General features: G+C 45.7%; 2 protein-coding genes across 4 annotated transcripts in view; one reads left to right on the top strand and one right to left on the bottom strand.

The window, feature by feature from the left end:
* Positions 1 to 3: 3 nt before the first annotated feature.
* LOC118392203 (mediator of RNA polymerase II transcription subunit 11) lies at positions 4 to 3,838 on the top strand. 2 transcript variants are annotated; one of them, XM_035783932.2, is made up of 3 exons: positions 4 to 265; positions 2,044 to 2,174; positions 3,496 to 3,838. In XM_035783932.2, exons 1-3 carry the CDS (start codon positions 196 to 198, stop codon positions 3,637 to 3,639), a joined length of 345 nt encoding a protein of 114 aa, XP_035639825.1. In that variant the 5' UTR covers positions 4 to 195; the 3' UTR covers positions 3,640 to 3,838. The 2 variants fall into 2 exon arrangements, with proteins under 2 accessions (XP_035639825.1, XP_035639824.1); XM_035783931.2 differs by having other exon boundaries at positions 185 to 308.
* A 47-nt stretch (positions 3,839 to 3,885) lies between these two features.
* LOC118383979 (arrestin red cell-like) overlaps positions 3,886 to 24,686 on the bottom strand; it is an 88,881-nt gene continuing 68,080 nt past the window's right edge. Inside the window, exons 6-16 of one of the 2 annotated variants that reach the window (XR_008062836.1) lie at positions 18,853 to 18,912; positions 18,642 to 18,709; positions 18,274 to 18,409; positions 17,845 to 17,929; positions 17,473 to 17,545; positions 15,916 to 16,053; positions 10,330 to 10,413; positions 8,864 to 8,940; positions 8,706 to 8,760; positions 7,511 to 8,593; positions 3,886 to 7,477 (exon numbers count right to left, since the gene is read on the bottom strand). Coding sequence is in view for 1 of the 2 variants with exons in the window: in XM_052459995.1 (XP_052315955.1) it covers positions 8,500 to 8,593; positions 8,706 to 8,760; positions 8,864 to 8,940; positions 10,330 to 10,413; positions 15,916 to 16,053; positions 17,473 to 17,545; positions 17,845 to 17,929; positions 18,274 to 18,409; positions 18,642 to 18,709; positions 18,853 to 18,912 (870 nt within the window). In the remaining variant the exon portion in view is untranslated. Of the gene's footprint in view, positions 8,594 to 8,705; positions 8,761 to 8,863; positions 8,941 to 10,329; positions 10,414 to 15,915; positions 16,054 to 17,472; positions 17,546 to 17,844; positions 17,930 to 18,273; positions 18,410 to 18,641; positions 18,710 to 18,852; positions 18,913 to 24,686 lie in introns of both variants that reach the window. The other variant, XM_052459995.1, reaches the window with a different exon arrangement.

A 24,686-nucleotide genomic window follows, 5' to 3' on the forward strand; every position in this document is an offset into this window, starting at 1 on the left:
GCCTTTACTCGGAATGCTTTTTGTTTTGTTGATGTTCGCTTTCTGTGGTGTTTTTGGCATTATGCAGGAGTTTGACTACATTTAGGATTCATGCATTTAAGTAATAACCTATTTTCTACGATAGTGTTCCATACGTAGCCGATTCTGATAAGAATCGTCTATTTTTATTACTCCCAGTGTGTGAAATCGATCCTGATGGCGAATGACCGACTGCGAGCTTTGGAAGAGGTTGAGAGTCAAATTGCAACGATTCTGCAGTGCGCCGGTTCGTCTACCTCTGCATGCAACAACAACAGTTCAAATACATTGTAATAACAAACGCATACCTAGCTAGTTAGATATACAATGCAATCCGAAAGTATTCAGACCCCTTGACTTTTTCCACATGTTGTTACGTTACAACCTTATTCTAAAATTGATACTAAAATTTTTGAAAATGTTGCAAATATATTAAACATAAAAAAACTGAAATACCACACATTTGCATAAGTATTCAGACCCAGTACTTTGGAAACTATTAGAGCCTCGAGTCTTCTTGCGTATGACACTACAAGCTTGACTCAACTGTATTTGGGCAGTTTCTCCCATTATTCTCTGCAGATCCTCTCAAGCTCTGTCAGGTTGGATGGGGAGTGTTGCTGCACAGCTATTTTCAGGTCTCTCCAGAAACGTTTGATCGGGTTCAAGTCCGGGCTCTGGCTGGGCCACTCAAGGACATTCAGAGACTCGTCCCGAATCCACTCCTGCGTTGTCTTGGCTGTGTGCTGAGGGTCATTGTCCTGTTGAAAGGTGAATCTTCACCCCAGTCTGAGGTCCTGAGTGCTCTGGGGCAGGTTTTCATCAAGGATCTCTCTGTACTTTGCTCTGCTCATCTTTCCCTTGATTCTGACTAGTCTCCCAGTCCCTGCCTCTGAAAAACATTGCCACAGCATGATGCTGCCTCCACCATGCATCACTGTAGGGATGGTGCCAGGTTTCCTCCAGGTGTGACGCTTGACATTCAGGCCAAAGAGTTCAATCTTGGTTTCAATCCTTGCAGAGAATCTTGTTTCTCATGGTCTGAGAGTCCTTTGGGAGACTTTTGGCAAACTCCAAGCGAGCTGTCATGTGCCTTTTACTGAGGAGTGGCTTCTTTCTGGCCACTCTACCATAAAGGCCTGATTGGTGGAGTGCTGCAGAGATGGGGTCCTTCTGGAACTATGTCAGAGTGACCATTGGGTTCTTGGCCACCTCCCTTACCAAGACCTTTCATTCCCCAGATTGCTCAGTTTGGCTTGGCGGCCAGCTCCAGGAAGAGTCTTGGTGGTTACAAACTTCTTCTATTTAACAATTATGGAGGCCAGTGTGTTCTTGGGGACTTTCAATGCTGCATACATTTTTGGGGACCCATACCCAGATCTGTGTCGACACAATTCTGTCTCGGAGCTCTACGGACAATTCCTTCAACCTCATGGCTTGGTTTTTTGCTCTGGCATGCACTGTCAACTGTGCCTTTCCAAATCATGTCCAACTATTTATTTTACCACAGGTGTACTCCAAGTTGTAAAAACATCAAGGGAAACAGCATGCACCTGAGCTCAATTTGGAGTCTCATAACAAAGGGTCTGAATGCTGATGTAAATAAGGTATTTGTTTAGTTTTAATACATTTGCGAAAATGTCTAAACTCGTTTTTGCCTTTGTCATTATGGGGGTATTGTGTGTAGATTGATGAGAAATGTATTTACTCCATTTTAGAATAAGGCTGAACATTACAAAATGTGGAAAAGGGAAAGGTGTCTGAATACGCCTTAGTGCGCCTTGCTAGCGCTGGGCCTTCACCCTGGACCAGAGCTAACAGTAGTACCTGTGTCATTACATAGCTAGCTAACTGTACCTAGCCACACATGTATAGTACTAGAAAAGAGCTCTTAGAAGGAATGGGCATTCATTGTCACTCTATTTGCTCAATGTCTGTAGTTATTTAAGACAAGCCATGACAGTTTCTGTGAGTAAATACATCAACTGTAGGCCTAATTCTGTTTTCTGTGTTTATCTTCTCTAGGCAACGTTGTGTTGGAGCTGTCTAAAGACAAGCACAATGCCAGTTTCCTGGACAGACAGCTCAGCCAGTTTACTGGATCCGTCAACAGAGTGGAGACTGAGCTCAGCTCACAAATCAGATACCTCACACAGGTAACACACGCAGACAGACACAGTTGTATGTTTACTGGGGCCGTCAGAGTGGAGACTGAGCTCAGCTCCCACAGGTAAGAGGGGACACACAGAGATGCACAGCCAGTCAGCCCAGTCAATTCACTAGCTCTGTCAGAGTAGACCGAGTTCAGGTTCCAGATCAGTACCTTACATAGGTAGGAGAAAGAAGACACACACGCACGCCCTCACACACAGTGTGCCATGCCGTGAATTGAAACGTATACAGTACCAGTCAAACGTTGACACACCTACTCATTCCAGGGTTTTACTTTATTTGACTATTTTCCACATTGTAGAATAATGGTGAAGACATCAAAACTTGAAATAACACATGGAATCATGTAGTAACCAAAAAAGTGTTAAACAAATCTAAATATATGTTATATTCTTCAAAGTAGCCACCCTTTGCTTTGATGACAGCTTTGCACACTCTTGGTATTCTCACAACCAGCTTCATTAGGTGGAATGGATTTCAGTTAACAGGTGTGCCTTGTTAAAAGTTCATTTGTGGAATTTCTTTCCTTCTTAATGATGCCTTTGAGCCAATCAGTTGTGTTGTGACAAGGTAGTGGTGGTATACAGAAGATAGCCCTATTTGGTAAAAGACCAAGTCCATATTATGGCAAGAACAGCTCAAATAAGCAAAGAGAAACGACTGTCCATCGTTACTTTAAGACATGAAGGTCAGTCAATCTCCGGAACATTTCAAGAACTTTGAAAGTTCCTTCAAGTGCAGTCGCCAAAACCATCAAGCTCTATGATGAAACTGGCTCTCATGAGGACCTCCACAGGAAAGGAAGACCCAGAGTTACCTCTGCTGCAGAGGATAAGTTCATTAGAGTTAACTACACGTCAGATTGCCACCCAAATAAATGCTTCACAGAGTTCAAGTAAAAGACAACAGTTCAGAGGAGACTGCGTGAAAATCAGGCCTTTGTGGTCGAATTGCTGCAAAGAAACCACTACTAAAGGACACCAATGAGAAGAAGAGACTTGCTTGGGCCAAGAAACACGAGCAATGGACATTCGACCGGTGGAAATCTGATGTCTATCTGAAATCTATTATTCTACAATGTAGAAAATTGTCAAAATAAAAAAAAAACCTTGAATGAGTTGGTGTCCAAACTTTTGACTGGTACTGTACATGTAACTTGGTAGTGTTGATATACGTAGCTCTCATGTAGTTGACCTTTTCTTTCTACATCAAAGTTATGCTTGTTTCACATTCACCTAGTAGTGTAGCCTTGAGCCTAACATTTCTCCCTTTCACCATACTGCCTTCTCTCTCCGTCCCCTGCAGGTTGCCACAGGCCAGCCCCACGAGGGCTCCACATACTCGGCCAGGAAAGACTGTCAAATGGCCTTGAACCGAGCAGAATACACCAGGGTCAAACTGGGAGAGCTGGGACGCACCTGCGAAGTCATGCTGGATCCACAACCCTGAGAGAACACAAATGGTCGGTCGGCACTCGGGCAGAGCGCAGTATGGGGATGTTTCCATCGCTCGCTGTCACCATGGTGTTTTAGGACCACCTGCCGAAGAGAGGTGGGGACTGAAATACTTCATTTTAGTTTTCTTTTTGTATGATATCAGTCATGTATCTGGCAATGTTCTGTAATAAAGTTAGTGTTTCATTCCATTATCCTGCTTGTGTCATGCATACACAGAACGTTCACGCACTTACAAATAGACCATTTTGTATGTTAAGTTTTTTATTTGACATTTTCTAAAATGCAGTACAAAATAAAGAAGCGACATATATTCTCCAATGTAATTTTTTTTATAATCTTACATTTTTTTCATTGTCATTTTGTTCCATTTTATTGAGTAAAATAACATTGCTTATACAGCATCTTGGTTTCCTTGATAACAATATACTTTGTCTTAATTTAATTAATTCACAGATAAAGTATCAGGTAGCATTTAAGTATAGTTCTCTATGAATCTACATTTTTGTGGTAGCTTAAATTGTCCTTAAAATAAAATGTCTGACTCAATACACAAGCCTACAAATTGACATGATTGCGTGCGTTTCCATGGATAGATACCTCAACTAAGATTGAAGGGAACAAAAATAAAATATTTGTTTTTAAAAAGGGGAAGTTAAGTATTTTACTGAATATTTTAGATGGTTCCTCACCCTGAAAGTAGTCTATGGGCCAGGAAAAACTGTAATCCATGGTTGTAAAATACTGAACTTCGACTTTAAGTTTTTCTACACTTCACTGGTTTATAGACATGAGGACAATCGCCATTCAGATTTACAAAAAAAAAAAAAAGCTGGTAACACTTCTACCTGAAGCGGTTTCTTATGAAGTCTTATGCCTTATTAAACATTCATAGCACATGTAAATATAATATAGTAACAAAACAAGAGGCCCCTAGCCTTAGCTGTGATATAGTATCAATATAACGGCCTTACTGCTTAATTACACAGTTTAATAAACCTCTATTGCCTCTACGGTGCTGTGAATGTTCATAAGGCCTTATAACGCTTTGTAAGATGCCACTTAAAGTACAGAGTTACCAAAAAGCTCATTGTAACGTTTACATGGTCCCTAAGAGTTTCTGGAGGTTCTAAAAGTTCTAATCACAAATATCACAACATTTTCCATATTGTTGCAGTACATTGTTAGAATACCATGCCATGCGTTGATCCATTCATAACATGAACAGAGTATGAGCTTCGTAACCTTCTTATGAACCTTTATAACCTTCATGTGAAACTTCAAAACCAATGTGTTGTGACTGACATCACACCCCTGGAAATATATTTACACAAAAGCAAAACATTAACTTGAATGCAGATTTCCTTTCTAGTAATTATATTTCTATAATTGTTACAACCTCAACCACCCGGGTTCGTTCAAATGTGTAAAAACCAACCAATGTACAAAATGTTTTGTTTAACATGACCAATAACTCTTGTTAACCATGGACAGTTGTTGAATTAGGCAGCACGTTATGAAAAAAACACATTCTTGTCATTGAACCAAAATGGCTACAGTTACAATCTAATCCATTTAAACACACCTCTACCCTGATATTAAAATACATCTTATAAGAAGAGGTGGTCATTGTTGTTACATTGCATTTGCTGGCTTAGTAATTTGTAACTCTTGGTTTGCTGTCGTTGAAGCTGAAACTGTACACAAGGTGGATACTTTATCTTTTATGTTTGTACGTTTTATAAATCTATAACCTGATCAAACACAGTGATTTCCAATCTGATAAGTGAGCCAAGTTGCAATCAATCGATCCTCCTCATCTACCTTTGTTCTGCACCTACACACCATGATAGACACACGTAATTGACTGCAATGTACTTCTCTGTACTATCCTATCGGGTGTCTACAATCTAGATACTACAGCAGTAGCCTATGGCTGAATCTCAAATCACCCCCTCGCCCCTCCATTTGCGCGTTCACGCTTTCCTCCACCATTTGCACAAGTGTCTCAAAGCTGAGGGAGTGAAAATGATCCACGGGTGTAAAGGGATATTTAGACTCTCAGATAACAAGGCTGCAGGCTTCAGAGTGAAGTGCAATCCCAACATGCACTGCGATATGTTTGGAGTTTGCGCAATTTCATACAAAATCATGTAGAGGTGTGCCTAATTATGTCACATGCGTTTTTTTTTTTTGTCTGATTTCAAGACTTGACACATGTAAAATATTAAATACCTCCCAAATTAAACTGTTACTGAGGTTTATATCTTGTAAAAACGGCAGAGGGGATTTGTTCACTTGAATTTCATGCTTGTTTTATTCATTTCAGCGTGTCCCAACGTTGATGGGGTTATTGCTTATTCCATCGTCACCCTCGGAGTTTCGTCAGCAACACGCGACAACGGAGGGCACTCAGAGCGAGTTGAGAGGTGTGAGGGGGTGGTTTGGGATTCACTGTATTTCTCCATATCCTGTTCCAGAGGGGCCCCTGGTTATACCGGTTTCCTATACAAAACATGTTTATTGACCTTAACGTGGAATTGTGAAACCAACATTCATTTGATGTAGAATTTTAAAAGTTCAGTTTACACAATTTTAACTGTGAAACCGGTTCGGAACTAAGACCAACATACTAAGAGGTCCTGGAGAACCTGGATTGGGGAGTCTGACTATCCTATAAACTGTGCTCTTATTGGACTGCAGTGTTCTATAGTGAACTCTTATTGGCTGTTGAGTTGCATTTACAGTAATAATATTTACAGCAGTTGAGAGAATACAGCAGGGAATTAGCATAAGGTTAGTTTATATCACTTGTGACTTTTTAATCATGAAAAATAAAATGTCTTTAGAATAAAATTAAAATAATGGCAACATTTAAGTACACATATCTCTGGCGATTATTACAACAATAAAAATATAATTATTTTCCCGACATTATTTTCCCTACCTCCTATCCCCCGTGCCTGGCTTTCCCCCTCTTTCCTCCCATCGCCCTTTCCACTCCTCCCAACATTGGTGATTCTGATGATTGAGGCCAATGTTGGATGCTGGTAAGTTTGAGAGATTGGTCAATGATAAATTTAGCCGATTTGAGGTAGAAGATGCACTTTAACCACAGATCTAGGATCAAATAACTCATCAATCCTAACCTTTACCATTACACGGTCAGATTGTTTTAATCAGTGTATCAGTGATTAAGGGAAAACTTCAACCTGCATCAAACTTTCTCTCCAGAATCGACAGTATATTTGAGAGACCTGCAGAAGACTGCAGAACTGCTTATCACACACCAGGTGTGCCATTGAACACACATTTGTGACTAATCAAAAAAAAATCTCCTTGGCTGATTTTGAATCAGTTTTTGCCAGGTTGATCATAACGAATAACACTACATGGACGGGACCGGGGGCTGATCCAAGCTCAGTACATCCTTGGCATGAGCCCTAATCTTATCGATGGTGGGGTTCAATCAAACTGCAACCAGGACATGCCATTTGACCTTTGTCAAATAATAAACTTTTGGCAAATCATAAATGTAAAAGAATAGTTATTTATCGTGTTCATGGCAATCAATGCATGTCGGGTGTGTGTGTGTGTGTGTGTGTGTGTGTGTGTGTGTGTGTGTGTGTGTGTGTGTGTGTGTGTGTGTGTGTGTGTGTGTGTAGGTTTTGATGCCGGAAGTCTCCTATGTAGTCCCTAACAGAAAAGGCCACACTGTCTGCACATACGATTCCGCGTATCTTCACGATGAGTGCACCACACTCGCACCCTCCATGTAAGTGCACTGCGCTTAAAAACACTCACTGTACTCTTAGTGCACTACACTCACAACCCTTCCTCGCTGTGAGTGCACTACACTTACACACTCCCTCCCTCAACTGTGACGATATGCAATCGTTCTACACTTGCCATAATGGATCGAGTGTTGGGTTATTACAAATTGGGTAATGAGCTTGTGTTTAGGATAAGTGAAAAGCTGCAATGATCGTGTCGCATAGTGACCCGTCATGTTGTGGTCAAATAAATAGGTGGGTAAACGCTGGTCACCATTCGCAGTGAGTAAAGTAAATGCTCCCTATACTTTCCAATGCATTTTCCCGCAAAAGGTGGAAGAGAAAAAAGAAAATCAGCGTAAATGGTGTTTAGGTGCGTTTACCCTCCACTCCACCACTGATAATAACGTAATAACAGTGTAATAACAGGTTATAACCATGTAATAACAATGCATTTGCATAAACTATTAAACTCGTGTTCCCTCTAAGTAGTTGTGCAGCAATGTAGTCCTGTACATTCAAGTTCCAGATTCCCCACATTTTCAAATGATTCCCAGATTTTCCAGAAATCCCGGTTGGAAGATCCCGGAATCAGAAGGGAATAAGCAGGAAATCCGGAATCCTCCAACCGGGATTTAAGATAAACCTGGGGATTTTGGATATGTTTTTGAATTACAAACATATATCTGTCTGTCTGACCGCTTGTGGGACCTATAGAACATATAAGATCAACCCTGAATCAACGAATGGACCCAAAACATATAGAATGATTTCCTAAAACAGAGACAGTTGACTCGACACACCCTTTAAATATCTCCATCTCACTCATTATCTCTGTTTCTCAAACAAAAGGAGTGACAAAACGAAGGAGATGAAATTAACAATGCCATCGCAAATGTAGGAGAAAGAAGATGGGAGAGCAATTTGAATATGAAGAGAACGGGGAGAGGCTTTTAAAAATATCTGAGTGCTCCTGCACCCCTTTTCTGGAGTTGGGCCTACTGTCTGGTGCTGAGACTAGACCAGTGACTCGCCTAGCTCCTCTCCCCAGGTTTGGGTGCCTGGTCCTGGGGCAGGGAGAATTAGCAGAAGTGGTCATCCTCATCGTCCTTCATTCCTTTCAGTCGGAGACGGGCAAAGTCCTCGAACACAAAGTCATCATCCTGAGAGAAATTACTGAGAGAGAAGGAATGGAGGAAGAGATTCAAATTGTGTTCAACAACAAACAAGGTTAAATTGAAATCTGAGAAACACACTCTCTCTCTCTCTCTCTCTCTCTCTCTCTTACTTTGTCTCAAACTCTATGAGGTTAGTGTCCACTGGGGCATCAGTTTCTGGGACGGCTGTTGTAGAAAGTAATGACATGGCAAAACAGGTAACTATCACTGAAAAACACTTCTATTTCTAAAACGTCATTTTCTCTCGATCACACACACGGGTCTGTACCTGATTGAGGTCTGGAAATGTGTTGGTCTGAGGGTTTGGGGTGCATCAGGACAAAAGGTAGCTCCACCGACACGTCGCTATACAGACGACATACACAGTCATGTTAAAGCAACGCCAGCCCACTGGGAACACCAAGTCATTTCAACAATGGACAATTGGGTAATATTTGGTCGAGACATTGTGAAGAGCGTGCTTGTTCAAGATCGCATGCGCAGGTCGTCGCAGGTCTAAGACCTGCGACGACCTGCGCATGCGATCTTGAACAAGCACGCTTTATACGATTGCATAAGAGGACATTTATATTTACAGTAACTTCAAAATGTGGCCATGGATGTGTTACTCATTTTAATGTTGAACATTACATTAGCTTGTAAGGTTATTTACTGTAATACAAAAGTAATACCGAATTCTGTTTGGTTGACCACCCAACCAAATATCAACATTTAAAGGATATGTATCTGCTGTTTGGAAAGTTCCATCTGAGCCACTGGCTTAATCCCATTCTTTAACTTCTATTTTTGGTTGAGATGGAGCCGTGAATCCAACATATGATTTGTTAACTTTCTCGACAAGCTAATAGGCTATTTATTGTATTTCAAATGTGATGTTGAATTGTGTTTGGTTGTCGACACACTTAACGGAGATTTAGGGCAATTCTACTAACAAAGACGACGGAGACTCCGATTTTTCACTTTAAAATGTATGTCAAACAAAATCCAATGATTGCAAATTTAAACAAACCATTCAACTCGATTCACAAGGACAACTTTGAACAGTTTCCACTGACAATTTTACAAAAACACATTTACTTCAAACAGCGCAGATGCAAAGTTAAAATGGCCATTCGGAATGACTTCGATAGCAACACTGAATCTATTTACTTTATAAGTGGAGGTCTCTCAACAATCATTCTCACGATAGCACATTGGTAAGTCAGTGACAAATATCATAGCTAAGCAAGGCTGGGCTTGATTAAAACCCTGGATGGGAGACTAAAGTATAGCTGTAGATATAGAAATTCTCTAGTAGGATGTACTGCCTTAGCCTACTGTTTTTTTTTCCTGATAGTGGATATAACGTTGAACATCTGTCGTTGTTTTAAAGGTACAAATTCAACATATTTTATGTTGTTCATGTTGAAATTTGCTTACCATGATTACACAATCCCGTGGTTGAAATTTCACCCTCAAACAACAGTTATCGTTGACAGCTTTTTTCCCAATTCGAAACGTATTTGCCACGTTGACTCCATGTCACAATAGGTTGACAAAGGAAATCGAAAACAACGTTGATTCAACTAAATTTGCCCCCCCCGAAGACCAATCAGATGTCAGGCAGAGGTGACCTAATACTCGTAAAACATTCCAGCTTAATCCAGGTGGAAATGTTTACTTTTTACAACCACTTCGCGAATCTAAGTCAGACAGACCATTTAGTGGATGTGTATGAGCCCAGATGTAACGTACCCGCCACGGGACACCACTAGTTTGACCTTGACTCTGTAGGACACCAGGATCCCCAGAACTTCCTTATTGGACACGTCTTTCACTCTGGAACACATCAAACAGACACACATCAATGAAACCCGACAGATAGACAAGAGGAAAACTGCATGCACATTTATACACCCAGTTTATTAGTTGCCGTTCACGAAAAATGGATCGTGGCATCCTATATGAATCAAATCCAATTGTATTGGTCACATTACGCGTGGTTAGCAGATGTTATTGCGAGTGTAGCGAAATGCTTGTGCTTCTAGTTCCGACAGTGCAGTAATATCTAGCAAGTAATCTCACAATTCCACAACAACTACCTAACACATACAAATCAAAGTAAAGGGATGGAATAAGAATATATACATATAAATATATGGATGAGCGATGACCAAGCGACATAGGTAAGATGAAAAAATAGATGGTATAAAATACAGTATATACATATGAGATGAACAGGCAGTTAACCCACTGTTCCCAGGCCGTCATTGAAAATAAGAATTTGTTCTTAACTGACTTGCCTGGTTAAATAAAGGTAAAATTTAAAAAAAAAAATATAAAAAAAATAAATAAATTTATGCAAGATATGTAAACATTATTAAAATGGCATTATTAAAGTGACTAGTGATCCATTTATTAAAGTGGCCAATGATTTCAAATCTGTATGGAGGCAGCAGCCTCTCTGTGTTAGTGATGGCTGTTTAACAGTCCGATGGCCTTGAGATAGAAGCTGTTTTTCAGTCTCTCGGTCCCAGGTTTGATGCACCTGTACTGACCTCGCATTCTTGATGGTAGTGGGGTGAACAGGCGGTTGTTGTCCTTGATGATCTTTTTGGCCTTCCTGTGACACCGGGTGCTGTAGGTGTCCTGGAGGGCAGGTAGTTTGCCTCCGGTGATGCATTGTGCAGACCGTACCACCCTCTGGAGAGCCTTGCGGTTGTGGGTGGTGCAGTTGCCGTACCAGGCGGTGATACAGCTCGACAGGATGCTCTCAATTGTGCATCTGTAAAAGTTTTGAGGATTTTAGGTGACAAGCCAAATTTCTTCAGCCTCGTGCGGGTTCCAAACTTTCCACCTTCTCCACTGTTGTCCCGTCGATGTGGATAGGGAGGTTCTCCCTTTGCTGTTTCTTGAAGTCCACAATCATCTCCTTTATTTTGTGGACGTTGAGTGAATGGTTGTTTTCCTGATACCACACTCCAAGTGCCCTCACCTCCTCCCTGTAGGCTGTCTCATCGTTGTTGGTAATCAAGCCCACTAGTGTTGTTCCGTCTGCAAACTTGAAGATTGAGTTGGAGGCATGCATGGCCACGCAGTCGTGGGTAAACAGGGAGTACAGGAGAAGGTTGAGCACGCACCCTTGTGGGGCCCCAGTGTTGAGGATCAGCGAAGTGGAGATGTTGTTTCCTATTTTCACCACCTGGGGGCAGCCCGTCAGGAAGTCCCGGACCCAATTGCACAGGGCGGGGGTGAGACCCATGGCCTCAAGCTTAATGATGAGCTTGGAGAGTACTATGGTGTTGAATGCTGAGCTGTAGTCAATGAACAGCATTCCTCTTGTCGAGATGGGATAGGGCAGTGTGCAGTGTGATGGCGATTGCATCGTCTGTGGACCTATTGGTTTCGGTATGCAAATTGAAGTGGGTTTAGGGTGGCAGGTAAGGTGGAGGTGATATGATCCTTGACTAGCCTCTCAAAGCACTTCATGATGACAGAAGTGAGTGCTGCGGGGCGATAGTCAGTTCAGTTACCTTTGACTTCTTGGGTATAGGAACAATGGTGGCCATCTTGAAGCATGTGGGGACAGCAGACTGGGATAGGGAGCGATTGAATAGGTCCATAAACACCCCAACCAGCTGGTCTGCGCATGCTCTGAGGACACGTTTAAATGTCTTACTCACGTCGGCCACGGAGCAGGAAAGGGAGGGCCCGTAGTCCTTGGTAGAGGTCCTCGTCCGTGGCACTGTAGTATCCTCAAAGCGGGTAAAGAAGGTGTTTAGTTGAATTGCAACTCCATTTTGTCTCTATACCGACATCTCGCTTGTTTGATTGCCTTGCGGAGGGAATAACTACACTGTTTGTAGTCGGCCAAATTCCCCAGTCATCTTTCCATGGTTAAATGCGGTGGTTTGCGCTTTCAGTTTTGCGCAAATGCCCCCATAAGCAGGCAGACAGGCATTGAGGCATTCAGTTACTCTTTGATTGAATTTTGGAATGGGAAAACAAGGGACCTAAACGACTTTGAGCAGGGTGTGATAATCGGTGACAGGCACGCCGGATCCAGTAATACAGAAACGGCCACCCTTCTGGGCTTTTCACACACGACCGTGTGTAGGGTTTCCGACAAACAAAAACAATCCAGTCAACGACAGTCCTGTGGGAGAAAACAGCTTGTTGATGAGAGAGCTCAGCTCGAAGGATAATGGCAAGAATCGTGCAAGATAACAGGCGGGCCACAAACAGACAAATAACAATGCGGAACAACAGTGGTGTGCAGAACGGCATCTCGGAACGCACAACTCGTCGATCCTTGTCACGGATGGGCTGTTGCCGCAGACGACCACACCGGGTTCCCCTCCTATCAGCTAAAAGAAGCGGTTCCAGTGGGCACGCCATCATCAACACTGGACAACTGAGGAGTGGAAAAACATTGCCTGAAGAATACTGGTTCCTGTTGAGTCATGCTGATGGCAGAGGCAGGATTTGGTAGAGGCAGCATGAGTCAATGGACCCATCAATGTGTCAATGGTACAGTGGTATACCACCGTCCAATCTGCAGTACTTGCGTGATGCCATCGCGTCAGCATGGACCAACATCTCTGTGGAAAGCTTACAACTTGTAGAATCCACACCCCGAAGAATTCTGGCTGTTCTGAGGGCAAAGGGGATCTGACCCAGTACTAGATGGGTGTACCTAATAAACTGTCCTGTGAGTATATAGAGTGGTACGTTGATATGAGAGGCAGTGTTGTTTGGTGGACATTCCTGCAGTCGTCATGTGGCATTGTGTTGTGTGACAAAACTGACAAAACTGCACATTTTAGAGTGCCCTTTTATATTCCCCAGCACAAGGTGCACCTGTGTCATGATCATGTTGTTTAATCAGCTTCTTGATATGCCACACCTGTCAGGTTGATATATTTATGCTCACTAACAGGAATGAAAAACTTTTTTTGACGTAATACGCTTTTTGTGGGAATGGAAAAATTTGGCGATCTTTTATTTCAGATAATGAAACAACACTTTACATGACCCCTTGACTTTTCCACATGTTGTTACGTTACAGCCTTATTCTAAAATGTATTAAATGTTTTTCCCCTCATCAATCTACACACAATACCCCATAACGACAAAGCAAAAACAGGTTTTTAGACATTTTGGCAAATTTATATTAAAAAAATATATATTAAATTCACATAAATATTCAGACCCTTTACTCAGTACCTTGTTGAAGAACATTTGTCAGCAATTACTGACAAATGTAAGGCCTCAAGCCTTATTGGGTATGACACTACAAGCCTGGCATACAGTGCCTTGTGAAAGCGTTCAGCCCCTTGGCATTTTTCCTCTTTTGTTGCCTTACAACCTGGAATTAAAATATATATTTTTCTTTTTTTTGGGGGGGGGGGGTTGTATCATTTGATTTACACAACATGTCTACCACTTTGAAGATGCAAAATATTTATTGTGAAACAAACAAGAAATAAGACCAAAAAAAATAGAAAACTTGAGCGTGCATAACTATTCACCCCCCAAAAGTCAAAAAACCTTTTGCAGCAATTACAGCTGCACGTCTCTTGGGAAATGTCTCTATAAGCTTGGCACATCTAGCCATTGGGATTTTTGCCAATTCTTCAAGGCAGAACTGCTCCAGCTCCTTCAAGTCAGATGGGTTCTGCTGGTGTACAGCAATCTTTAAGTCATACAACAGATTCTCAATTAGATTGAGGTCTGGGCTTTGACTAGGCCATTCCAAGACATGTAAATGTTTCCCCTTAAACCACTCAAGTGTTGATTTAGCAGTATGCTTAGGGTTATTGTCCTGCTGGAAGGTGAACCTCCGTCCCAGTCTCAAATCTCTGTAAGACAAACAGGTTTCCCTCAAGAATTTCCCTGTATTTAGCGCCATCCATCATTCCTTCAATTCTGACGAGCTTCCCAGTCCCTGCTGATGAAAAACTGCTGCCACCACCATGCTTTGCCTTGATGACAGCTGTGCACACTCTTGGCATTCTCTCAACCAGCTTCACCTGGAATGCTTTTCCAACATGCTTGAAGGACTTCCCACACATGCTGAGAACTTGTTAGATGCTTTTCCTTCACTCTGCGGTCTGACTCATCCCAAACCATCTCAATTGGGTTGAGGTCGGGTGATTGTGGAGGCCAGGTCGTCTGATGAAGCAGTCCATCACTCTCTTTCTTGGTCAAATATCCCTTACACAGCCTGGAGGTGTATTGGGTCATTGTTCTGTTGAAAAACAAATGATAGTCCCACTAAGCACAAACCAGATGGGATGGCGTATCGCTCCAGAATGCTGTGGTAGCCATGTTGGTTAAACATGCCTTGAATTCTAAATATATCACTGACAGTGTCACCAGAAAAACAGCACCACACCATCAAACCTCCTCCTTCCCTGCTTCACGTAGGGAACCACACATGCAGAGATCATCCGTTCACCTACTCTGCGTCTCAAATTTGGACTCGTCAGGCCAAAGGACAGATTTCCACCAGCAAGTCTCTTCTTCTTATTGGTGTCGTTTAGTTGTGGTTTCTTTGCAGCAATTCAACCATGAAGGCCTGATTCACACAATCTTCTCTGAACAGTTGATGTTGAGATGTGTCTGTTACTTGAACTCCGTGAAGCATTTATTTGGGCTGCAATCTAAGGTGCAGTTAACTTTAATGAACTTATCCTCTGCAGCAGAGGTAATCTCGGTCTTCCTTTCCTGTGGCGGTCCTCAGGAGATCCAGTTTCATCAAAGCGCTTGATGGTTTTTGCGACTGCACTTGAAGAAAGTTCTTGAAATGTTCTGTATTGACTGACCTTCATGTCTTAACGTAATGATGGACTGTCTTTTCTCTTTGCTTGTTTGAGATGTTTTTGCCATAATATGGATTTGGTCTTTTACCAAATAGGGCTATCTTCTGTATACCACCCCTACCTTGTCACAACACAACTGATTGGCTCAAAATTATAAATAAAAAAATTTAAAAAATAAAAAATTAAAAATAATTTTTTAACAAGGCACACCTGTTAATTGAAATGCATTCCAGGAGACTACCTCATGAAGCTGGTTGAGAGAACATCAAAAGTGTGCAAAGCTGTCAAGGCAAAGGGTGGCTATTTGAAGAATCTCAAATATAAAATATATTTTAAAATGTTTTTGGTTACTACATGATTCCATATGTATTCATAGTTTTGATGTCTTCACTATTATTCTACAATGTGGAAAATAGTAAAAATAAAGAAAAACCCTGGAATGAGTAGGTGTGTCCAAACGTTTGACTGGTACTGTATGTGAGTTTTCATGTGCGTGTCTCTCTCTCTAGTCTCTTACATGGTGCTGGAGGCCAGGTTGGTGTCTTCGTGCTTCAACTTCCCGTCCAGAGCCAGGCCTCTCTTCTCTCTGTTATTGGTGAGCATGGGAGTCAGAGTGTACACCTTACAGAACGTACTGCTGGGGGACACCTGGTCACTGTGGAGAGAGAAAGAATGGATCATTTCTCTGTTTCATCATACGCGGTTGTTTTTTTGAATCACTCACTCTCGTTCGTACACGCGTCCACAACGCTTGGGAAGCAGTAAGGAAAGTTGAGAGGAAAGACAAGGATTAAAGATGCTGACATTAGAGCAGAGAGGAAGAGGATTATTGAAGGGGACTAGATTGGGTACCAGTCAGAGATTTCCCACAATTTGAGAGGAAGGTCATTGGGATTTGGGGCCATTGGCTTCTTGAAGAGGACTGGATAAGGGAGGGACCAAAAGGATAATTATCCAGGTGGGAGGTTAGGCATCAAGATTTTAGGAAGTTTTGGTGAGCCTAAATCAAGCCAGGTACTGGGGTTGTGGGGAGGTCTAGGTCTGGGAGTTCCGGGGGTTAAAGTAACTGTCCAGTGAAAATCTCACCTTTAAAAGGTCATATTCGGTTAACTCACACCCAAATAACGTTGTTGACTCATCATATGCTCGTATGAGGCCAAAGCATGAATTGGAGGGGGGAGGAAACACTTCAAAAACCCCACCTCAAACTTGTATCTCAAACAGACCGTTTCAAAAATGCTTGCTATTTCCTCATAAAGGATGACGTCATGACTTGGCCAATCAGCGATCGACTCGTATTCATATTTGAATAACCGGTTCACACCCACACCATTCGGTGGCTGGGAGTACACCCACACCATTTAAAACACAGAAAAGCAGCTTTTTAACATACTTAATAAACAAATTCGAGGTCATATTTGATAGAAATCTGGAAACACTGGATAGTTACTTTAAGCCATTCGTATTGTTGCTCCTCTACTCACCAGTCGGCGGTGTGGCCCACAGACTTATTGTAGGTGTCACATCTGTGCAGCACTACATCAGTCACCTGTAAAACTACAGTACAGGGGGAGAGAACACCAACTCCATGATGTCATAACAAGGGGACGAGGGGCTGTGATGTTACTAGGCGGGGGAGGAGATGAGGTTGCCTGGGGTCTCAGAGTGGGTTGGGTGGGAGGTAGCAGGGCAGGAGAGGTGTTGAGCTGAGAGGAGGAGAGGGGCAGTCTGGAATGGTAGTACCAGCAGAAAGGTGGGTTTGCAGGGTCTGGTATATCGGGGGAGGGGCAGGAGTATGATGTCGAAGCATAGCACATTTTCAGTGAGCATAGAAGGTCAGACAACATGAGGGTAGAAGTTATGCAGAAATAATGAAACAAAACGAAGAGTACCGAAAGTGAGTCTCTATTTGGCCACACAACCTGTGCGTTATTCACCCAACATTCTCTCACAGAGGAGAAAAGAGAGAGGTGAAGAAAGGAGAGTGGTCCCGAGGGCCAAAGGAGAGAGAGAACGTGATGAAGAGAAGGTTACAGGGATGGAGAGAGAGGTTCCGGAGAGAAGGGGTACTCACTCTGCCTCCTCCTGTGCAACAGGACACTTGTACTGAGCCGTACTGAACAGACAGATATCGGCATACTGACGCACTGCGGCAGGGGAGAGAAAGGGTTAACAACACCAGGAGAGGCAAACTACTGACAGACACACAGCGACAAAAGATGGAGAGAGCAGAGGAGTGGCAGATGGGAAGGTTTGCGCCTCTCCTCTGCTACAGCCTTTCCCAAATCGCTCCGAAACCCTCCCCCTTGGGCCTAACCCCTCAATGTTTGTAGATCTGTAGGGTTTGGGTAGGTATTAGCAGTGCAGTGATGGAGCTTATGCATAAAAGAAGGGTTGGGGGGGGGGGGTTGAATCGGGGCCAGCTGATTACACGTTTGTCTCTTACCTGAAATTTTCATCCTCTTCACTGTTTTGGTGGAGTTGTTGGTGACATGGACATTCACACTGATTGGCTCGCCATGGTAGTAGAGCTGAGAAAGAGGGGGAGGAAGAGAGGAAGACAGAAGAGCGGAAGACCGAGCGAGAACGAGAAGGAAAGGAAGAGACGGAGAGAACGGGGAGGAGTGAATTCGGTTGGTGGGGGCGATAATCTCAGGCTTTAACCAATCCAATCAACCAAATGTTTGCATAACGCTTTTAACTAATTAATTGATGTGTGTGTGTGTGTGTGTGTGTGTGTGTATGTGTGTGTGTGTGTGTGTGTGTGTGTGTGTGTGTGTGTGTGTGTGTGTGTGTGTGTGTGTGTGTGTGTGTGTGTGTGTGTGTCCGTCGTCTGTCTCTGCACGCCTCTGTCTGTCTCGGGGGCCTGCCCTACCTCTTTATCCAGTGAGGCCTCTAGATGTAGGGATCTATCTGACAGTAGGAAGGATCGCGTCGTCTCCACCATGGGCTGAGGACCAGGCTTCTCAGGGGCGTACTGCACCTTACGGATCACCAGACGCACAGAGTTCCTATAACAACATATGCAATATCATATGAAAAAGCTAGTCATATAACAAACACACACACACACACACACACACACACACACACACACACACACACACACACACACACACACACACACACACACACACTAGGGTAATCAACAGCACAGAGTTCCTTAAACAGCACATACACAATCACTTAAACCGTCTGCACTGAATCCCCGGATCAAAACGCAGGGTTTCGACAACACTGTACCTTTTGTGTATTTTCTCCTCTACAGTCCTGGCGCAGAAGGCTCTGACCTCAAAGTCCACTCCACAAGCCTGAGCAGAGATGAAGGCAGAGGCAGATAATCAATCAAGTGTTTTGTGTGTGTGTGTGTGTGTGTGTGTGTGTGTGTGTGTGTGTGTGTGTGTGTGTGTGTGTGTGTGTGTGTGTGTGTGTGTGTGTGTGTGTGTCTCTGTACCTTCCCCGTGTCCTCTGGTCCTGGCTGTAGAGTGACTGAGCAGGGCAGGTTCTGAGGGATCTGAAAGAGAGATATTTGACAGTCACGCCGCAGAATCAATACACAACTGCTCACCAACAAACAGGCACACAGACACCGGAGACAGAAACGCACAACCACAGAATTGAACACGGGCAAAGAGGAACCAAAACGAGTTGATTTAAACGGGTGTGTTTGCTGCGCAGTGGACCAGTCTATAGAACTCACTGTGAAGTTGAACGGGTGTGTTTGCTGCGCAGTGGGAAAGTCTACAGAACTCACTGTGAAGCTAAACGGGTGTGTTTGCTGCGCAGTGGGCCAGTCTACAGAACTCACGGTGAAGTTGAACGGGTGTGTTCGCTGCGCAGTGGGCCAGTCTACAGAACTCACGGTGAAGTTGAACGGGTGTGTTCGCTGCGCAGTGGGAAAGTCTACAGAACTCACTGTGAAGCTAAACGGGTGTGTTTGCTGCGCAGTGGGCCAGTCTACAGAACTCACGGTGAAGTTGAACGGGTGTGTTTCGCTGCGTGGCGCAGTGGGCCAGTCAGGTGAAGGGCCAGTGGGCCAGTCTACAGAACTCACGGTGAAGTTGAACGGGTGTGTTCGCTGCGCAGTGGGCCAGTCTACAGAACTCACGGTGAAGTTGAACGGGTGTGTTTTCTGCGCAGTCGGCCAGTCTACAGAACTCACGGTGAAGTTGAAGTTGAAAGGGTGTGTTCGCAGCGCAGTGGGAAAGTCTACAGAACTCACTGTGAAGCTAAACGGGTGTGTTTGCTGCGCAGTGGGCCAATTCTACAGAACTCACGGTGAAGTTGAACGGGTGTGTTCGCTGCGCAGTGGGCCAGTCTACAGAACTCACGGTGAAGTTGAACGGGTGTGTTCGCTGCGCAGTGGGCCAATCTACTACAGAACTCACGGTGAAGTTGAACGGGTGTGTTCGCTGCGCAGTGGGCCAGTCTACAGAACTCACGGTGAAGTTGAACGGGTGTGTTCGCTGCGCAGTGGGCCAGTCTACTACAGAACTCACGGTGAAGTTGAACGGGTGTGTTCACGGTGAAGTTGAACGCAGTGGGCCAGTCTACAGAACTCACGGTGAAGTTGAACGGGTGTGTTCGCTGCGCAGTGGGCCAGTCTACAGAACTCACGGTGAAGTTGAACGGGTGTGTTCGCTGCGCAGTGGGCCAGTCTACAGAACTCACGGTGAAGTTGAACGGGTGTGTTTGCTGCGCAGTGGGCCAGTCTACAGAACTCACAGTGAAGTTGAACGGGTGTGTTTGCTGCGCAGTGGGCCAGTCTACAGAACTCACAGTGAAGCTGAACGGGTGTGTTTGCTGCGCAGTGGGCCAGTCTACAGAACTCACGGTGAAGTTGAACGGGTGTGTTCGCTGCGCAGTGGGCCAGTCTACAGAACTCACGGTGAAGTTGAACGGGTGTGTTTGCTGCGCAGTGGGCCAGTCTACAGAACTCACAGTGAAGTTGAACGGGTGTGTTTGCTGCGCAGTGGGCCAGTCTACAGAACTCACAGTGAAGCTGAACGGGTGTGTTTGCTGCGCAGTGGGCCAGTCTACAGAACTACAGAACTCACGGTGAAGTTGAACGGGTGTGTTTTCTGCGCAGTGGGCCAGTCTACAGAACTCACGGTGAAGTTGAACGGGTGTGTTCGCTGCGCAGTGGGCCAGTCTACAGAACTCACTCACGGTGAAGTTGAACGGGTGTGTTCGCTGCGCAGTGGGCCAGTCTACAGAACTCACGGTGAAGTTGAACGGGTGTGTTCGCTGCGCAGTGGGCCAGTCTACAGAACTCACGGTGAAGTTGAACGGGTGTGTTCGCTGCGCAGTGGGCCAGTCTACAGAACTCACGGTGAAGTTGAACGGGTGTGTTCGCTGCGCAGTGGGCCAGTCTACAGAACTCACGGTGAAGTTGAACGGGTGTGTTCGCTGCGCAGTGGGCCAGTCTACAGAACTCACGGTGAAGTTGAACGGGTGTGTTCGCTGCGCAGTGGGCCAGTCTACAGAACTCACGGTGAAGTTGAACGGGTGTGTTCGCTGCGCAGTGGGCCAGTCTACAGAACTCACAGTGAAGTTGAACGGGTGTGTTTGCTGCGCAGTGGGCCAGTCTACGGGTGTGTTTGCTGCGCAGTGGGCCAGTCTACAGAACTCACAGTGAAGTTGAACGGGTGTGTTTGCTGCGCAGTGGGCCAGTCTACAGAACTCACGGTGAAGTTGAACGGGTGTGTTTTCTGCGCAGTGGGCCAGTCTACAGAACTCACGGTGAAGTTGAACGGGTGTGTTTTCTGGGCGTCAGAACTCACGGGAAGTTGAGTCTACAGAACTCACGGTGAAGTTGAACGGGTGTGTTCGCTGCGCAGTGGGCCAGTCTACAGAACTCACGGTGAAGTTGAACGGGTGTGTTTGCTGCGCAGTGGGCCAGTCTACAGAACTCACAGTGAAGTTGAACGGGTGTGTTCGCTGCGCAGTGGGCCAGTCTACAGAACTCACGGTGAAGTTGAACGGGTGTGTTCGCTGCGCAGTGGGCCAGTCTACAGAACTCACGGTGAAGTTGAACGGGTGTGTTTGCTGCGCAGTGGGCCAGTCTACAGAACTCACGGTGAAGTGAACGGGTGTGTTTTCTGCGCAGTGGGCCAGTCTACAGAACTCACGGTGAAGTGAACGGGTGTGTTTGCTGCGCAGTGGGCCAGTCTACAGAACTCACGGTGAAGTTGAACGGGTGTGTTTGCTGCGCAGTGGGCCAGTCTACAGAACTCACGGTGAAGTTGAACGGGTGTGTTTTCTGGGCGCAGTGGGCCAGTCTACAGAACTCACGGTGAAGTTGAACGGGTGTGTTTGCTGCGCAGTGGGCCAGTCTACAGAACTCACGGTGAAGTTGAACGGGTGTGTTTGCTGCGCAGTGGGCCAGTCTACAGAACTCACGGTGAAGTTGAACGGGTGTGTTTGCTGAACTCACGGAAGTTGAACAGTGGGCCAGTCTACAGAACTCACGGTGAAGTTGAACGGGTGTGTTTTCTGCGCAGTGGGCCAGTCTACAGAACTCACGGTGAAGTTGAACGGGTGTGTTTGCTGCGCAGTGGGCCAGTCTACAGAACTCACGGTGAAGTTGAACGGGTGTGTTTGCTGCGCAGTGGGCCAGTCTACAGAACTCACGGTGAAGTTGAACGGGTGTGTTTGCTGCGCAGTGGGCCAGTCTACAGAACTCACGGTGAAGTTGAACGGGTGTGTTCGCTGCGCAGTGGGCCAGTCTACAGAACTCACGGTGAAGTTGAACGGGTGTGTTCGCTGCGCAGTGGGCCAGTCTACAGAACTCACGGTGAAGTTGAACGGGTGTGTTCGCTGCGCAGTGGGCCAGTCTACAGAACTCACGGTGAAGTTGAACGGGTGTGTTCGCTGCGCAGTGGGCCAGTCTACAGAACTCACGGTGAAGTTGAACGGGTGTGTTCGCTGCGCAGTGGGCCAGTCTACAGAACTCACGGTGAAGTTGAACGGGTGTGTTCGCTGCGCAGTGGGCCAGTCTACAGAACTCACGGTGAAGTTGAACGGGTGTGTTTGCTGCGTGAAGTTGAGTGGGCCAGTCTACAGAACTCACGGTGAAGTTGAACGGGTGTGTTCGCTGCGCAGTGGGCCAGTCTACAGAACTCACGGTGAAGTTGAACGGGTGTCTACAGAACTCACGGTGAAGTTGAACGGGTGTGTTCGCTGCGCAGTGGGCCAGTCTACAGAACTCACGGTGAAGTTGAACGGGTGTGTTCGCTGCGCAGTGGGCCAGTCTACAGAACTCACGGTGAAGTTGAACGGGTGTGTTTTCTGCGCAGTGGGCCAGTCTACAGAACTCACGGTGAAGTTGAACGGGTGTGTTTGCTGCGCAGTGGGCCAGTCTACAGAACTCACAGTGAAGTTGAACGGGTGTGTTTGCTGCGCAGTGGGCCAGTCTACAGAACTCACGGTGAAGTTGAACGGGTGTGTTTTCTGCGCAGTGGGCCAGTCTACAGAACTCACGGTGAAGAACTCACGGTGAAGTTGAACGGGTGTGTTTGCTGCGCAGTGGGCCAGTCTACAGAACTCACGGTGAAGTTGAACGGGTGTGTTTGCTGCGCAGTGGGCCAGTCTACAGAACTCACGGTGAAGTGAAGGGTTGAACTCACGGGTGTGTTTGCTGCGAACTCACGGTGAGTGGGCCAGTCTACAGAACTCACGGTGAAGTTGAACGGGTGTGTTCGCTGCGCAGTGGGAAAGTCTACAGAACTCACGGTGAAGTTGAACGGGTGTGTTTGCTGCGCAGTGGGCCAGTCTACAGAACTCACGGTGAAGTTGAACGGGTGTGTTTGCTGCGCAGTGGGCCAGTCTACAGAACTCACAGTGAAGTTGAACGGGTGTGTTTGCTGCGGGCAGTCTACAGAACTCACGGAAGTTGAACGGGTGTGTTTGCTGCGCAGTGGGCCAGTCTACAGAACTCACGGTGAAGTTGAACGGGTGTGTTTGCTGCGCAGTGGGCCAGTCTACAGAACTCACGGTGAAGTTGAACGGGTGTGTTTGCTGCGCAGTGGGCCAGTCTACAGAACTCACGGTGAAGTTGAACGGGTGTGTTTGCTGCGCAGTGGGCCAGTCTACAGAACTCACGGTGAAGTTGAACGGGTGTGTTTGCTGCGCAGTGGGCCAGTCTACAGAACTCACGGTGAAGTTGAACGGGTGTGTTTGCTGCGCAGTGGGCCAGTCTACAGAACTCACGGTGAAGTTGAACGGGTGTGTTTTTGCTGGGCCAGTCGAACTCACGGTGAAGCAGTGGTTTGCCAGTCTACAGAACTCACGGTGAAGTTGAACGGGTGTGTTCGCTGCGCAGTGGGCCAGTCTACAGAACTCACGGTGAAGTTGAACGGGTGTGTTCGCTGCGCAGTGGGCCAGTCTACAGAACTCACGGTGAAGTTGAACGGGTGTGTTCGCTGCGCAGTGGGCCAGTCTACAGAACTCACGGTGAAGTTGAACGGGTGTGTTCGCTGCGCAGTGGGCCAGTCTACAGAACTCACGGTGAAGTTGAACGGGTGTGTTCGCTGCGCAGTGGGCCAGTCTACAGAACTCACGGTGAAGTTGAACGGGTGTGTTCGCTGCGCAGTGGGCCAGTCTACAGAACTCACGGTGAAGTTGAACGGGTGTGTTCGCTGCGCAGTGGGCCAGTCTACAGAACTCACGGTGAAGTTGAACGGGTGTGTTCGCTGCGCAGTGGGCCAGTCTACAGAACTCACGGTGAAGTTGAACGGGTGTGTTTGCTCACGGTGAAGTTGAACGGGTGTGTTCGCTGCAGTGGGCCAGTCTACAGAACTCACGGTGAAGTTGAACGGGTGTGTTTGCTGCGCAGTGGGCCAGTCTACAGAACTCACGGTGAAGTTGAACGGGTGTGTTTGCTGCGCAGTGGGCCAGTCTACAGAACTCACAGTGAAGTTGAACGGGTGTGTTTGCTGCGCAGTGGGCCAGTCTACAGAACTCACAGTGAAGCTGAACGGGTGTGTTTGCTGCGCAGTGGGCCAGTCTACAGAACTCACGGTGAAGTTGAACGGGTGTGTTTTCTGCGCAGTCGGCCAGTCTACAGAACTCACGGTGAAGTTGAACGGGTGTGTTTTCTGCGCAGTGGGAAAGTCTACAGAACTCACGGTGAAGTTGAACGGGTGTGTTTGCTGCGCAGTGGGCCAGTCTACAGAACTCACGGTGAAGTTGAACGGGTGTGTTTGCTGCGCAGTGGGCCAGTCTACAGAACTCACGGTGAAGTTGAACGGGTGTTTGCTGCGCAGTGGGCCAGTCTACAGAACTCAC

Source organism: Oncorhynchus keta, chromosome 13, assembly GCF_023373465.1.
Source record: "Oncorhynchus keta strain PuntledgeMale-10-30-2019 chromosome 13, Oket_V2, whole genome shotgun sequence".
NCBI classification, from domain to species: domain Eukaryota; kingdom Metazoa; phylum Chordata; class Actinopteri; order Salmoniformes; family Salmonidae; genus Oncorhynchus; species Oncorhynchus keta.